Source organism: Osmerus mordax, chromosome 10 (assembly GCF_038355195.1).
Source record: "Osmerus mordax isolate fOsmMor3 chromosome 10, fOsmMor3.pri, whole genome shotgun sequence".
In the NCBI taxonomy this organism is placed as follows: domain Eukaryota; kingdom Metazoa; phylum Chordata; class Actinopteri; order Osmeriformes; family Osmeridae; genus Osmerus; species Osmerus mordax.
The window spans coordinates 1,670,847-1,687,962 of NC_090059.1; the positions used below are offsets into that span (position 1 = coordinate 1,670,847).

A 17,116-nucleotide genomic window follows, 5' to 3' on the forward strand; every position below is an offset into this window, starting at 1 on the left:
TTCATTATCTGGGAAATCACACCATAATCTTTTGATACATTTCCTTCTCATGTAATACACTTTCCCCTACATTCAGCCTAATAACATACTCCAAACTAACACAATGTACCATCATCAGGCTACAGTGTCTTGGTAACGGGTGAAAAATACTAGATTTGAACTGAACTTCCATTCATTCTTAAAATACACAGAACCAAACAAGTTACAGGTGGACATGATAATACAAACAAGAACTGAAACCACTGAATGAGACACAGGTGAAGACAATGGCAGACACGGACACAGTAGGGCAGGGCAAAACCAAAAACGGGGTCACGTTTGTGGCTGTGACATTATGCCTGCCCAAAGGTGGGTGACTGTATTATCCTAGACTCCATGTACTGTACATGGGTTGTGTGTATGGGCAGTCTCAGGGTTATGTCACAGGTGTTGGCCTCTGGGCACACCCTTGGTGCTGGGGGAGGACCAGGGGGACAGGGAGATGGAGGCAGAATAATTGAATATCCAATACAGTGCCAATACACACATCTGTATAAGCCCGACATGAGGTGTGTAGCCAACCAGGGCTTGTTTAATGCTGTCATAACTTGATTCATAGGAAGATTAGATAAGAACTTCAGGAAGTGACAAGCCACGGTAATAAGGATAACAATGTATTTATTTAATAAAAAGTGCTTACAAAGAAATGGTTGGTAAATTAGAAGTGTATGGAATGGGAGCCGGTCAGTCGCTCCAATTTTGCACACGAACTTCGCGCAGAGACAAATGCTAGAGAGGGCAGTGGGAGGCAAACCAATGGACATCAGGACTGTGGACCTACTTTTTGATGTCATGATGCCAGAGGTAAATGTTATATTCATTTTTATGCTAATGACCAACACCAAATCCAATAACTAAATGTATTTTCTCAGTTTTATTTTTAATTACAATTTTCTTGTTTTAGGTCATTATAAAAATACTGTTCAGGCATCAAGGGATGTGCCGCTACATGGCTGAACTGTTTATCCACAGCAGAAAAGCCATTTAGGCTGCTTTTATTTATGTTAGACTACATATTTTGATTAATATTGTTGGTGGGGTTTTGTATTTAGCCTAAATAAAACATTTAAGACCAAACACAGTTTTTTTCTTTATTTTATTGTAAAGGTTATTATGCTTTTATTGTTTTGGTGGTCCTATTTTCATGCATATAATGTCAAGTGCAGTTTTATTTACTTAAGTAAAGGGAGGCCCTCAACATCCCTGCTGTCGACCGTCCGTTCATGCGAAAAGGGGCCTATAAAGTTGTTTCTGCTATCATAATTGAACAGCCACGTCAATTTATGATGTTTTTTATAACTGTAGACCTTCTGGCTCAATGCTAACTTTACCGTGTAAGATAACATGTCGCCGGATCCATAGTCAAGAACGACTTTTGCTGGTGCTACAAGACTAAATGCATATTTTCTAAACTTGACTTGTCGCATAGCATGGTATTGCAACGTTTAGATTTGTCTCTGCTCTAGTGGTTCGTGCGCAAAATTGGAGCGACTTACTGGCGGCTCCAAATCCACCCATAAAACACTTTAAAAATAAATAAAACTGATGGCTTAAAAGACCTAAAGGGCAATGTATATCAAAGGGTCATAACACAATGTTTAAATCTTTAAACAAGTCTTTATTAACAATTCTCGAAATAATTCAAATATATGTAGCCTAGCCTATAGCCTATTTAGGCTATACACGACACAGCTAACACGACAACTTTGACGCGTGTTTTGTAATTATTCTGACACCTTCAGTTTCGCCAACGCTCAAATCAGGACCAAACTGTTTAATTGAATTAAGAATGTGTTAAAGAAAGGGTTTTAGTACGCCTCTTCACTAACGGAAAGAAGCAAACAGCGCTTGATCGGCCATGACTGACGTCAACGCAGCAAACCGCGAGAAGCTGGAATGTCCGACTTCACAGAGCAGTCCATTGTCGAACGCACCTATTATTACTGTGAGATGTAACACATGTGTGATAGAGTAAGAAAGTTTATTAACAATAGCGTTCCTGGTTAAAGTAAGCTTATTCAAATCTAAACGCGTATCACATAAAAACAACAATAATGTCATTATTGAGACTCGGAGACACTGTTGCAGGCATTATACACAATTTAATAGGCCCAGATAACGCTTCAACTCGTCATGACAAAAACAATTATCAAAATGTCGCCATCTTGCTGCCAGGTTGCGTAAATGCGTAACAGTTGAGGTTAATCCGCCCGAATATAACTGTGCTGTGGTTGGAGGGTTGTCCTCTCTATCCTTATTGAGGAGCGCGGTTTGGCATCGATTAGAAATAGGACCTGTTTGTTGTAATTTCATCAGCATCTTTCCACGATAAATTACCGACTATACCTCTTGTATTCTGTAAGTGGGGTGGAAAGCCACCACAATGACAATCAGAAATGTACGGGATCATGGACAGAGATTTCGACCGCGGATGGCATGTCTAAAGAAGGTAGGTTATCCATATAAAAATGTTGAGGCTGTCACAGCCTACTGCATATTCATCTGAGGACATCGATTTATTTTCCAAACGTTTAAAACAGACATGTTTCTTTGTCGACTCCTGTTTTATAACATGCCATATAAACCCCGTTATGATATTAATCTGTACTCATTCATAAAGATTTTATCTCGTATCCAGATCTATAGCTTAAATGTATTGACAAATATTTCTGAAAGTAAAGCGTGTTATATCAAAACATGAAAGTTGGCAAGACACAAAGATATATTTGCTGTGTTACCTCAAATGCTGTGCAAAGTTCATAGGCTCACTGTAAGAAAACAAAACAACACTGGAAATGCCGGTCATGTCAATGGCAGGGAATGCCTTCCTGCATGGTTGAGTGGGGCTCTGTTACTCTGTATTGGATTACTCAGTCATAGTTTTAGTACAATAAGCATTAGCCTGGATAAGTGCAGAACCTTCATAATTACCTTCAATGCTAACCCTCACACCAGAGGATATAGCTGCACCTCAAGCATAGAGACAAAGCCTACTGCAGCTTTGCTTTGCAGGTGCAATGTTGAGTTGCCAGGAGTTGGTACAACTGTGGATTAATAAATGATTGAACCACCCTCAATCATTTCAGGAGGGTTCATGAAACCCCCTTTGGTCCAGTTGAAGCTGCTGCTCTGAGGTCCTCCCTAGACCAGCTTCAAAGTGCTAGATGTTCACATGACACAAAGCCACTTCAAACAGCCACACAGAGTCACAGAGCTGAGACACCTGAGGTTGGTGATGGAGAAGATAGACGAGCAGTTCAGCATTCCTGAACGTTCCTCCTCCATCACTGTGAAGGCAGGGTCAAAGTATGGGGTGAAGAGTAGGTGTGGACCTAATTCCTGACGGTTTTCATCTTGATCCTTGCGTAATAAGTATCACTTTTTGCTGCTGAAATAGTGACTTGTTGTTGTGGTGACTGGTTGTTATGGTGTTCTGCTCCTATTAGCTGGAGGCGGTGATGCTGGAGATGCAGGATCCACAGGCAGGAGTGAAGTCACAACCTCAGAGACTGGTCATCACTACTATACCCCACGCTATGACTGGTAAGGAAGGACACACACACGCATCCACACACACACACACACACACACACACACACACACACACACACACACACACACACACACACACACACACACACACACACAGTCTTACGGGATTGTACATATACAGTATCTGGGCTTGGTTACTAGATGCACTTAAGTATTTCAGAGCTCTCAAACTGTTTTCCACCCCAATCGTTTAAGATTCCATCTCCATGACAACCTTGATGGTTTCAGTGTCAGAGAATGAAGTAAGAGAGAGAGATTAAGAAATGGAGGACGAGCGGGAAAGGGTGATAGGGGAAGTGGAGGGGTGAACAGAGAGCCACAGTAAAGAAAAAATTATATTCCTTCCAAAGGAAAGTGCTGATCTGGTCCTGATCTGCCTTCAGACATGACATGATTCAAATCAAACACTCCCGTCTGGGGTCTGGGTCTGGGTCTGGAGTCTGACTCACTATGGTGGTTCTTTATTTAGGAGGCAGCAAGGTAGATGCTTGTGGATCATGGAGTGTTCTGGACAGAACACTCCATGATCATACTGCTAATCATGCTAATCTCTGATCACTCTATAAATAAAACCTCATCTGGATGAGGCTGTAATCCACCCCCTCCCCTCGCCTCCCCTCGCCTCCCCTCCCCTCCCTTCCCCTCTCTAAAGAACCTGGCAGGTACAGGTACATGTTGACACAACATTTCTTGTGAATACATGCACATCACACACACATGCATTGCTATATAAAATATAAATGATCTTTAAGTATTTCCTTCTACCAGGTGAGGATATAGTGGCATGGCTAGCTAACCGCTTCACAGTAGAAACCCAAGGTAAGACCACCACCTGTCTCTTTCAGATGCCCCATAACTGTTGTAAAACCTCAGAGCACTTTCCCGTATTACTCTGCTTGTCTTTCCATCAACTTAGAGGCTTGCACCTTGGGAACTATGATGGTGTCATATGGATTTATATATCCACTCCAGGATCATAAACGCCTGATTCTCAAACCAGACACCTCTCTCTACCGGTTTCAGGTACACATACGCACACACGCACGCACACACACACATTCCTTTAACATGTCTGAAAACGAAATGTTGTCTTTTCTCAGACACCATACTTCTGGCCTGCCCAGCAGTGGCCTGTTGAAGACACAGATTATGGTGGGTGGTTCAGACAACGTTATGCTGCTGGCAAATGTTCACATGTTGAGTTACCATGTTACATAAAGCAAATACTGTTGTTTTCAAGCAATCTATCTGGCAAAGAGAAACATACGCAAGAAGGGTATCCTGGAGTTGCACGAGCAGGTGAGAGATGAGAGATGTTTACACCCCTGAACACGTGCATGGCTGGCTGCAGTACACTGAAAACCTGTCTCAAGATTGAACGTAACAATTTTCCTGTTTGCTTTTTACCTTCAGGAGAAGTACAACAACCTTCACAAGTGGATGAACCATAAATGGGACTTCATTGTGATGCAGGCAAAGGAACAGTACAGGTCAGTCTGTCTCCTCCTTAACAACAATCTTGCTCCTATGTCACGAGTAGAATGATGCCATATTCTGTATGATGAGTGTTTTTGTCTCTGCATGTATTTGTGTCAATGTATGTATTTGTGTGTGTGTGTGTGTGTATGTTTGTGTCTGTGTATATTTGTGTGTGTCTGTGTGTGTATATATGTGTGTATGTTTGTGTGTGTGTGTGTGTGAATATATGTGTGTCTGTTTGTGTGTGTTTCTCTAGAGCTGGGAAGGAGAGGAAGAAGCCGGACCGCGTGGTGTTTGACTGTCAGGAGAGAGCGTACTGGGTTGTCCACAGGCCTCCGGTGAGAAGCACACGCAGCGCCACAGACTCCCACATTCAGAGTAGCAGTCAACAAAAACAGTTGGAGGAAAACAGCACATGCTAAAATGGAAAGGATAGGCGATCCTTATCCCAATCCTATTGGATAGAGTAAGCTGGTGAGAGTCTCCTGTCCTACAGCACCCCATGAACTCCCCTACTACGCCTCATTACTGCCCCCCATGGTGCCTCATCACTCCCCCACCACACCCCATTACTGCCCACCATGGGGCCTCATTAGCCCTCTGGCCAGTGATGAGGAAAGGGCAGAGCTGGTTAATATTTCACTAGTGTCTGAGAACACACCTGGATGCCTCAAACCCCATGCACAAACAGCAGTCTGGAATCTCTCTCATCTATGATAGTACATATGGTAGCCTGCATATACTGTAGAAAGGAAGCATATGGAAAGGGGTAGGATGTTCACTGGGAGAAAGTGACAGTCAAATGACTCAGAGATCCTCTCTGTCTGTCTCTCTCTCTTCTCTGTCTGTGTGTGTGTGTGTGTGTTTCCAGCCAGGTACAGTCAGTGCCATGGAGTATGGACTGGACCGTCTGATAGATCCCAACACAGAGGAGGTAACAGGTGAGCCAGGGGCTGAGGCTGTCATAGTGGCTTCCTGTGTCTGCAGCTCTATCAAGGACATGCACAAGGGCTGTTGTCAGTCAGATTAGATTTGATAAGAGGCTTGTTGTTGTCTACTGACACAGCCCTCTCTGTCCTCCTGCCTGTCCTCGTAATCAGCCAACCACCAAGCATCCTCATGGTTAAGCCCTGTCTTTCAAGCCTGATCAATGCTTGGTTCACTGTTATCTGCAGGTGTGGATGAGTGTTCATTGTATATTTTTTCATATTTTTATCTCTGCAGGTTTTCTACAAGGATCTTCATGTGCTTACAGACTCAGCTTTAAAGATTGGATACAAACCAACATACACACACACAAACCAACAAACACACACACCCACAAACACACGCACACATAAACCAACTATGGGGTGTAATCAGTGTCAGCGTAGCTGCACACAGTGCGTTCACCGCATACCTGGTGAATTCCGCATGGGCTACTCTGGCGAGTTTTAGAAAGCGCGGAATGAATAGCTTACTACATCTTACAGTTTGAGAGAAAATTTGGTGTGCGTATAAACAGGCGTAATATGTGCATATTACATTTGATAAGGCGTGCACACAGGCAGGTGACATGTGTGCTTCGCATACTTTGTCAGCGCAGCATACAAACCTGCGCACACCTGCCCACCTCGACCAAGAGATCTTTCGGCAAAGATCTTGGTGAAATCTATTCAAACCCAAACCGCGTTTAGGCAGGCAGATGTGCACAGCTGTTTGGGCGCTGTGCAATGTCAGTATGAGAAGCACACATCACCTGCCTGTGCGCACGCCTAGCTAGCCATCAAACAGTCAGGTGTAGTGTTCACATAGGCGTAGGTCTCATGGATGTCAGGTGTAGTGTTCACATAGGCGTAGGTCTCATGGATGTCAGGTGTAGTGTTCATGACACGTACAGGTGCACACGTTGTTAAAATACGTGTGCACATCGCCAGCGAGACGCCTACATGAAGCGTGTGAACGCCTGTGTCCATTGTAAGCCTATGTAAAGTTCTCCCGTGCGTTCAGAGGTTTGATATAATCGCGCAGGCGCTACTGTGTGGTTTGCATATTAACCGGTGACACGTAATTACACCTCATAACCAACACACTCACACACGCATAAACCAACACACATATACGCATGCACAAACCCAGGCACACAAGCACACAGAAAGGAATACAAAATGACAAGTAATCTTAAACCTTAAATAATCAACCTTAGTCTCTGCTATGAAGCTTTCTAAAAACAACGTTTTATTTTCCAGAAAAAAACATCTGATGTCTACAGAAGAATTGTAAGTCAAGATCCAATACAATTATTTTATTGTTCAAATCCCTCTGAATTGAGGGCACATCATTCAATGAATTCACTTCCTTTTACAGTTAAATTTTGTATTTTTTGTTCCAAGCCACTATCTTTGGAACCATAGGCTATTTTTGCTAAACTCAACACACTAACCACAACAACTTACACCAAATCAGCAAAACATTTTACAATATATCTCTTGGAAAAGCAAGCAATTCTTGCAAAGCGTCTTTTAAAACATTGTCTTTGCATTGGTCCAGTCCGCACAAATTCAAATCATTTGAATAGGCACACAAAGCACCAACTGATAGTATAAATGAAAAACACTTGTGGCTTTTGCTTTATCAGTGGGCTGCGCACAGCAGTTTATCATAATGTTTTGTCATATATGTAGTACTGTATACACACTGATTCAACTGTGTAAAGTATGAATGTGTTTTTCCATACACTATTTATAGGTCCCCTGATACAAATAAGGGGAAAAGGTTAAAAAAAAGAATTTCAGTTGCCAGACCATTTTGTTGTTTGAGGAGTGTTAGAATATTTTTATGCACGAAAAAACTGGGGTTTCCCTCATTTGGATAGTGTGTTATGTCGTGAATTTACATTGTATTGATGCAAAAACATGTTTTTAAAGAGTTTGAAGATTTTTACAATATTTAGTTTTGTGTACTGTTTTTATGGTTTGGTGTAAGGTTTTGTGGTTAATGTGTAGAGGTTAGCAAAAATAACCGAGTTTAAAAGATAGTGCCTTAACCATCCGAAAAAACTGTAAATTTAAATATTTTGTTGTCTTCTTCCTGGTGAGTGTTTGATGACGTCTCCCTGTGTCCTTTAGATGATCTTTACCCAGCAGTCGATCATGAGGCCCAGGGTGAAGTCCTCTGTGTCCATTGGAGCGTACGTTTACTGCTCCTTTACACAGTTTTATCTTGTGGGATCGAGTGCTTGTGTCTGTGTGTGTGACAGGTTTGAGTGTTTGGGACACTGTGCGTCTCTGTGTAGGTCTGCTCCTTCACACTGTTTTATCTTGTGGGATGGAGTGTGTTCACCTGTGTGCATGTATGATGGTGACTTTTGATCTCCCTATAGGCTGGTGAAGTACTCAGTCACATACAAGCACCATGACCCGTTTCTTAGCAGCTGTCTCCCGAGCAACCCCTGGATCACTGATGATGTCACCCTCTGGGCGTTGAACATGGCTAAGTACATGAGGAGGCACACTAACAAACACTCATCAAACTGTTGTTTTATCTGCTACAGGTTTTAGATCTGAAAAGAAAACGCAAAAGAGTGTGTATTAATGTGAATGTGCGTGTCTGTGCATCTGTTTGTGTGCATCTGTGTGTGTGTGTGTGTCAGTGTGGAGATGCCCACTAAGATGCGAGTGGAGAGGTGGACCTTCAGTTTTGGGGAGCTGCTCTCTGACCCTCGGGGCCGTGCTGACTTCAGACTGTTCCTCAAGAAGGAGTTCAGCGGTGAGCCAGCTACGCTAACCCAACACCAGGCCACTAGGGGGAGGTTCTCCTCCGGTCTGGCCAGGAGTAATTGGCTATCAGGGGTAACGTTGGCTCTTCCCAACCTTGTGTCCAGGTGAGAACCTGGCCTTCTGGGAAGCCTGTGAGGACCTGAAGTGGGGCACAGCTGACACCATGCAGGAGAAAGCCCAGCACATCTACAAGTAAGAAGACCTTGGAGGTCCAGGACCTGTCTGGTGATGCCATGTCTGTTAGTGGGGCGTGTAGTCCACTGACAGACTGAAATGATTGTAATTTAATTTATAAAGACAGATATCCTCCAGTGTCTGGGAGGCTGAAAGAGTCCAGAGCTCTTCTCCTCTGCTGTGACACAGTTCCTGCTCACACTAAAAGATAAACTGCATGTCAATTGACAAACTTTTCAACTTGTCCACCCATCAATGGTGATGAAAACAAGTTAAGCGAGCTAAACTTATTTCGGTCGATTATTTCTCCCCTTTAATAATACCAATTGGTATTGTATTTTATACGGTTGGAAAGCCTGATTAGTCACAGTTTACAATGAGGTACAACTTGTAAGGATCGTGCATTTGTGGAATGAGCAACACAGCTAACCGTGTGGGTAGCGGCCCAAAATATTTTGCCAAAATCCCCTGCAATATTCTTCTGTTGGTATTCACTCTCGTTTTGAGTTGCTTGGTGGATTGGATGATTTGCACACTCTCACAGTAATAAGGAAAAAACAACACATATTGGCCATTTTCACCCTTTATTAATTTTACACTGTCAGGGACCTCAGTAGCGTGTGGAAGATCCATACGCAGCCACAACAACATGGCACCTCCTCCTCATGGGATCAGCTTGGGCGTGCTGTACGTGCCAGAGTGACCAACGCAAACATGTTGGCTGAATTGCGACAAATCCTGGTTGAGGAATGGGATGCCATCCCACAGCAGTGTGTGACCAGGCTGGTGACCAGCATGAGGAGGAGGTGCCATGTTGTTGTGGCTGCGTATGGATCTTCCACACGCTACTGAGGTCCCTGACAGTGTAAAATAAATAAAGTGTAAAAATATGCCAATATGTGTTGTTTTTTCCTTATTACTGTGCCTTATTATTCCTTATTATTACGGTGGGAGAGTGCAATCATCCAATCCACCAAGCAACTCAAAACGAGAGTGAATACCAACAGAAGAATATTGCAGGGGATTTTGTCCCAAAAATGTGGGACGCTACCCACACGGTTAGCTGTGTTGCTCATTCCACAAATGCACGATCCTAACAAGTTGTACCTTGTTGTAAAGGTGACTAATCAGGCTTTCCAATGATATAAAATACAATACCTATTGGTATTATTGAAGGGGAGGAATCATTTTTTGAGGAGTTTAGTTAGTTCAAATGATTTTCTCTCTGGCACTTCCTTGCTTATGAAATTGGTAAGTCTAAATATGCCTGGGAATGATCAATATGTAGATTTCTTGCATTTTCCAAACAATGTGTTAATCATAAAATGTGTCTCTTATGAACTGTATCCATGGCCCAAAATCGAAATGTTTTTATTACATGAATAAAGTGTTTCATTGTTCTAAAAATGATTTTGTGACATTGACGAAGCGTCCCATGGTCTGTGGTGTAGTATCGAGTGTTTGTGGAACCTTCTGTCTCTTCAGGACCTTCCTAGCTCGCGGCGCCCCCCGCTGGATTAACATCGATGGGAAGACGATGGACATCACAGTGAAAGGTCTGAAGCACCCCCACAGATATGTCCTGGACGCGGCTCAGACACACATATTCATGCTGATGAAGAAGGTGGGCCACACCGTCAACCATTCAACATAACTCAAGATTTTATGGAGCTTACTTTCCCTGAAATGTTTCTTTGCTTTCAGTGGATTAACTTGTGTGTATGTGTGTTTGTGTGTGCTTGTATTTGTGTGGGGGTGTGTGTGTGGTGGCCTGCTAGGACTCTTACGGCCGGTACCTAAAGTCTCCAGTGTTTAAGGACACCCAGAAGAGAGCCATCAACCCTGATCAGCACAGGTTCAGGTGAGTCTCCATCAACAGGGCTGATCTCTCCACCCCCCGTTATCAAACATTCCAGTTTGTGGCCATCATTGTATTTCTCTCACCCACCCCCCACTGTCTCTGTCTGTCCCTCTCTCTCTTTCTCTCTCTCTCTCTCTCTCTCCCCCCCAGTGATGTTCAGCTGGAGCAGAACGCCCGGAAGCGCAGGCCCAGCATCAGCCCCATCATCCTCCGGCAGCAGGAGGAGGAGCAGAGGGCCAAGCTAGCTGCCAGCGGTCCCGTGGACATCACACAGGTCATGAGTAAACTCAGCAACAAGGGCAAGGAGGTGCCCCCCAAGAAATAAGTACATGCACACTCTGTACATGCACACCAGAACACATGCTTTGGCAGGTGGGCTTGTGCATGGCAGAATAGCAGCTGTGAAAGGCAATGTCAGTAGATATATCTGCAAAAGTAAGGACTGTCTGTAGTGATGTCAGGGAGCAGAGCAGTCTAGTTGTGTTGGTTTGAACAGACGTGTCATGTATCACTGGGTTTTTGTCATCGACAGTATGTGTTTCAGTTTCCATCCACCTACCATGCCGTCTGTCTCTGTGTTCTACCATGCTGTCTGTTTCTGTGTTCTCTGCTTGATCGTTTACTTTTAGAGACTGTTCAAGTTCCATTAAAGTGTGTTTTGCTGTAATAAATACGTCAGGCCACCTCATGTGTCTGTGTCCTGTTATCTTTACTGTGCCATCCAACATTCTTCTCATTCATTCACAATTAATTCACAGTCTCTCACCACTCTCCTCACTGCAGACTGTTTATGAAGACCCAGGGGGGAGGGAGGGAATCAGAGAGAGACACTGGAAGACGGGTTAGGCCGTAAAGGAGAGAAGCCTAGGAAAAAGGGAGGGAGTAGGATTGTTCCGTTGAGTGTTGTTTTTGATTACTTTGATCAGTTGTGTATGATCAGATCAGACATGGATGGAACCTTCCAATCCTTGCTGCTGCCCCCTGATATTTGACCTTTGACCCCTACAGCTGTGCCGCTTCACTGCTCCCGTCCCCCACCTGGCCGTGTACTCAGGCATGAGTGACCCCCCGTCAGCCAGCACCCCTCCCCTCCTCCCCCACACCCCTGCCTGTCCCTCTCCAATCAGTGTGGCCATAGACAGCACCCCTGGGCCGGAACACAGGCAGGCGGGGGGGGAGGCCGAGGGCGAGGCCAGGCATGGGGGGGTTGGGGGCATGTCTCGAACCCGAGTGGCCATTTCATTGGGCCGCTTGCTTCGACGGGGTTGCACTCCATCCACTGTGTTTGCCAGCCTGTCTCCCAAATGTCCTGCCCCCGCTGGGATGACAAGCCGTGTCCAGCCAATCAGCACAGCCCGGCCGAGCCAGGCCCCACCCCGACGTATTGCTAAGTGAGTCAGGAAGATGTCCTGGCCCATACAATCTCCCCCTCCACTGTCAGCACCTTCATAAACACATCTGTTTGTGACCTTTATTGCAGCTTCTTCCAGATCAAGGTGGACATCCCCCCTGAGTGTCGCATCTATCCCATCGATTCTGAGGACGAGGACGAGGAGAGTGGCCCAGCCTCCCGGGGAGGAGGAGTCAAAGAAATCATCTGTCCGTGGGAAAGCCTCACCCCCCAGGATGGCACTGGGTAACATCCCAAACAGCCCCAGGGGGCAGAAGAGACCCAGACACTGATCTGGAGGCTGTCTGTTGATCTAGCCCTGGTCTAGTCCCCAGCAATTATCCTGTGTATGAATGTATCCCTATCGTAGCCTGATAATGAGTCCTACATGACCCCCTAAAGAGTTTAGACCAGTCAGCATTGACTCATTCTTCTTTTCACCAGCTGCTCAATGTGGTTTAAACTAGCTGACTGAGGTTGGTTTACTTTATCTAACTAGCTGACTGAGGTGGGTTCACTTTATCTAACTAGCTGACTGAGGTGGGTATCCAAATATAGTATATTGAAGCCACTGCCAAGCCTCTCTCATGATGATCTGTACCAAGTTGTAATACCCACAGACTGAACTGAACCCATACCCAAAAAAGTGTTTTTGTTTGTGTCCTGCACACACACACACACACACATAACACTTGCAGCGTATGATGCAGTGTAGTGACATGACCTTGAAACCCAGAGGACAGCTAGCTAGCTGCAGACCCTTTATCACAGTGATGCGGCTACGCAGAGTCCCATTTCCCAGTCAACATCCACACCCGCGTTGTAGAACAGTGCAAAAGTTCAACTGTCCACATGCCTCTGGGTCTCTTTTATTGTCCTTTTTACGGAGCATAAAGAATGTATATATTTATATATAAATATATTTGGACAGTGAAATTGTAGTTTTCTGAAGTCAGGAGTTCTGTGAGATGTGTCTCTGTGCTGCTACTATAATCAGATGTACCAAAATCTACCCACACTCCCTTCAATGGTTCTTAGCAATTTTACAAATATAGAAGAAGTGGATAGGTGATAGGGTTAGGTGAGGTGTTACCGACATGGTGATCAAGTCTGCTGTGCCGTCTGTGGATATTGACAGCATGGGTTGAGGCTTTCATTTTGTATTTGGCTTTTCTGCTGTTTTGTACATATAACTGCCTTATAGACTCCCATGGGATGTATAATATTATGTCGTGTATTTTCAATAAGACAGTGAGGTGTAAATCTTAATTATGTTTACAGATGCAACAATGAGAAAACTATGGTAACTGTATTGTGTTTATTTCAACATTCAATGGCTTGTGCAAGTGCCTCAATAAATGACTATATATATGACTGTAAAAGATAATGAATCCCATCTTTGTCCTATTAATTGGATTTGTATGGATTATGCTGCAGATGTAATATGATGGTGCAAACACACACAGCAGTATCTGCATGTTGTTGTCAGAAAGTGACCACTAGGTGGAAGCCTGTGCACATAAGAGGACCAGAATAAATTGGTACTGCATCATAAACCAACAAGGTTGAATGGTGAGAGCTAAGTTCTAAGACATTTACATTGTACATTTATTCATTTCGCAGACGCTTTTATCCAAAGCGACTTCCAAGAGAGAGCTTTACAAAAGTGCATAGGTCACTGATCATAACAATGAGATAGCCCCAAAAACTTTGCGGGTAGCCAAAACATGAAGCATACATTGTGAAGAACCAAATAAGTGCCAATGGGAAGAACGACAAGAGCATGCAGTTAAACAAGTTACAATTAAACAACATGAACCTCAAAAGTGCAAGAGTGTACCTGTAGAAAGCAAGCAACAATAATATAATTCACAGCAAGTACAAGAAGTTAAATCAGTTACAACTAACCAACAAGAGCAACAAGTCCCTCAATAAGAGTAATTGTGCTGAGACAGGTATCTTCTGATCTTCACATACAGACCACACTCACCACATGTAGACTACACTCGCCTATAGACCACACTCACCTGTAGACCACACTCACCACATATAGACCACTCACCTGTAGACCACACGCACCTATAGACAACACTCACCACATATAAACCACACTCACCTGTAGACCACACTCACCTATAGAACACACTCACCTATAGACCACACTCACCACATACATACCACACTCACCACATATAAACCACACGCACCTATAGACAACACTCACCACATGTAGACCACACTCACCTATAGACCACACTCACCACATATAAACCACACGCACCTATAGACAACACTCACCACATACAGACCACACTCCCCTGTAGACCACACTCACCACATGTAGACCACACTCACCACATGTAGACCGCACTCACCACATGTAGACCACACTCACCTGTAGACCACACTCACCTGTAGACCACACTCACCACATGTAGACCACACTCACCACATGTAGACCACACTCACCTACAGACCACACTCACCACATATAAACCACACTCACCTGTAGACCACACTCACCACATATAGGCCACACTCACCTGTAGACCACATGCAGGTGGGCCAAACAGTTGATCTTTCCTCCAAAACTAACTCAAACCACTAATACAATTTGTGCATGTCTCAAAATGAGCTTGTTTGATAATTACATAATTATATATAATAATTCTTACTCAGAAAGCATACATTGTCAACAACAACACACTGACCTAAAAAACACTAACAACAGGGAGCATTACAAAAATCTCTGAAGTTGAAATTATTTTTCACATGAATCAATATTTCATAGAACAAGAATATTTTTTTTCACTTTGACTCCTAAAGGCTATACAAGAATGAATCAGAAATACAGCAATTTATTTCAGTATCCATTATGTAATCCATATATTTGTGTACTTGCGAAAAAGAAAAAACAAACAAAATAAATTATCAATGATAATGCAGTTGCAACTAGAGAGGATACAATTTCTGGGGAAATTGTAGGGTGTGCTTGCTTGCGTCGGTTGCACAGGGGTCTGTATATTTTATATAAAAATGCATCGGGCCTACTTATTATTTATAAAGATTACATAGATTTAAAAGCATCTTTTTTTGCTGCTCATTTACAACTCAAAATACGAGTGAAGTGTAGAATGAAATATGATGTCTTCTCATTTCCCCTGCAAGAGGCAGCTGACAGGCTGAATCAAAACGAATACATTTGGCAGACCGGTGTACAAATGGACCTAATCTCTATGACTTAAACGTCCTTTTAAGTTGTCCCTTCTCGTGATATTTTCAGGCATTTAGACTACTCATATTGCATTCATTCATTAATAAAGAACCCCCTTTGAAGATTATTCTACGACTTTACCGGCAGAAGATAGAATCGCGATTCAAACAGTACCATCTGCTAACTGAAAATATGCCCCCAAAAACGTAAATAAGCTTGACATTTATTTAGTGGAAAATCGCTCATTCATAAAAAGCTCACTGGTAGCGATCATTGTCAGTAACTACGCAAAATGCGATATAGCCCTGTGTGGAGAAGCTGCCCCGGTAAATTGTACTACTACAGTACAGTACTAGACTACTGCTGTGTTCGTCTTGATAGCGATTGCGTTGGTTGAATTCGATTAAACGTTCCGTTGTACGGTTTAGGCTGAAATTAATTATTTTCATGAACAGATTGACAAAGTTTAGGCTGTGGCAATGAAGTTCAGGTTAGTAGTCAGATAGTTTCCCTACTGAAAGACTTTTGAGTAAGGGGAGTGCCGAACATGTTCTGTTGCCGTTTGACTTAAACAGCTGAGGAGTTGTTGTTAGCTACTCACACTAGTGTCTCGGGTACAGTAGGCTACAGCGTTGCAGTGAGCTACACTGGTTTGAAACCACAGGTAATGGTAATTTCACCAACAAATCGTTTACTAATGTCAGAATAAATCCTACAACGAAAATGTATATGTGAGGAATGTTTATTTTAACGATTGAAAACAGATACATCATAGACCACTGTAGTATGTGTTGCCCGGGCAACACAGGCTAATGTCATGATGCTAATATGTCAGTGAAATAGTAGACTACTGTTTCCGAAAGTAGATGTACTTCCTTAATAATATCAGCTTATATTGTACATTACACATCACAATTGTGTGTCATATCACAAAGTAAAATGAGTAAATATTTATCACCCTGGCCTCTTTGCTTGTGGCGTTTCTGCAGCTGCCTTGCAGTAAAGCTATAGTTAGCCTAGCTATCCCCCAAGTTAACAGATGCGAAACGAATGTTCTGCCAAAGGTAGTCACGCGTGTTTTCGTGACATTATTGCAGACCGGTGTAAAAATTGACCTAATCTCTATGATTTAAACGTCATTTTAAGTTTTTCTCTTCTCATGATATTTTCAGGCATTTAGCCTACTCATATTGCATTCATTCATGAATAAACAACCCCTTTGAAGATTATTCTACAACGTTACCCGGCAGTAGAAGATGGAATCGCAATTCAAACGGTACCATCTGCTAACTGAAAATATGCCCCCCAAAACGTAAATAAGCTTGACATTTATTTAGTGGAAAATTGCTCATTCATAAAAAGCTCACTGGTAGCGATCATTGTCAGTAACAACGCAAAATGCGATATAGCCCTGTGTTGAGAAGCTGCCCCGGTAAATTGTACTACTACGGTACAGTACTAGACTACTGCTGTGTTCGTCTTGGTAGCGATTGCGTTGGTTGAATTGGATTTAACGTTCCGTTGTATGGTTTAGGCTGAAATTAATTATTTTCATGAACAGATTGACAACGTTTAGGCTGTGGCAATGAAGTTCAGGTTAGTAGTTAGATAGACTTTTGATTTAAGTAAGGGGAGTGCCGAACATTTTC

At 43.2% G+C, this 17,116-nt stretch overlaps 1 protein-coding gene across 1 annotated transcript; it reads left to right on the top strand.

Annotated features, from left to right (window-relative positions):
* The first annotated feature begins 2,312 nt into the window (after nucleotides 1-2,312).
* On the top strand, nucleotides 2,313-11,545 carry LOC136950208 (regulator of G-protein signaling 9-like). The gene is made up of 17 exons (XM_067244385.1): nucleotides 2,313-2,488; nucleotides 3,486-3,582; nucleotides 4,360-4,410; nucleotides 4,508-4,614; nucleotides 4,692-4,743; nucleotides 4,832-4,890; nucleotides 5,005-5,081; nucleotides 5,327-5,408; nucleotides 5,942-6,004; nucleotides 7,299-7,328; nucleotides 8,178-8,239; nucleotides 8,432-8,545; nucleotides 8,702-8,817; nucleotides 8,933-9,020; nucleotides 10,488-10,626; nucleotides 10,781-10,863; nucleotides 11,014-11,545. The coding sequence occupies exons 1-17, from the start codon at nucleotides 2,423-2,425 to the stop codon at nucleotides 11,186-11,188; spliced, it is 1,461 nt and encodes a 486-aa protein (XP_067100486.1). The 5' UTR covers nucleotides 2,313-2,422; the 3' UTR covers nucleotides 11,189-11,545.
* The last annotated feature ends 5,571 nt before the right edge of the window (nucleotides 11,546-17,116 follow it).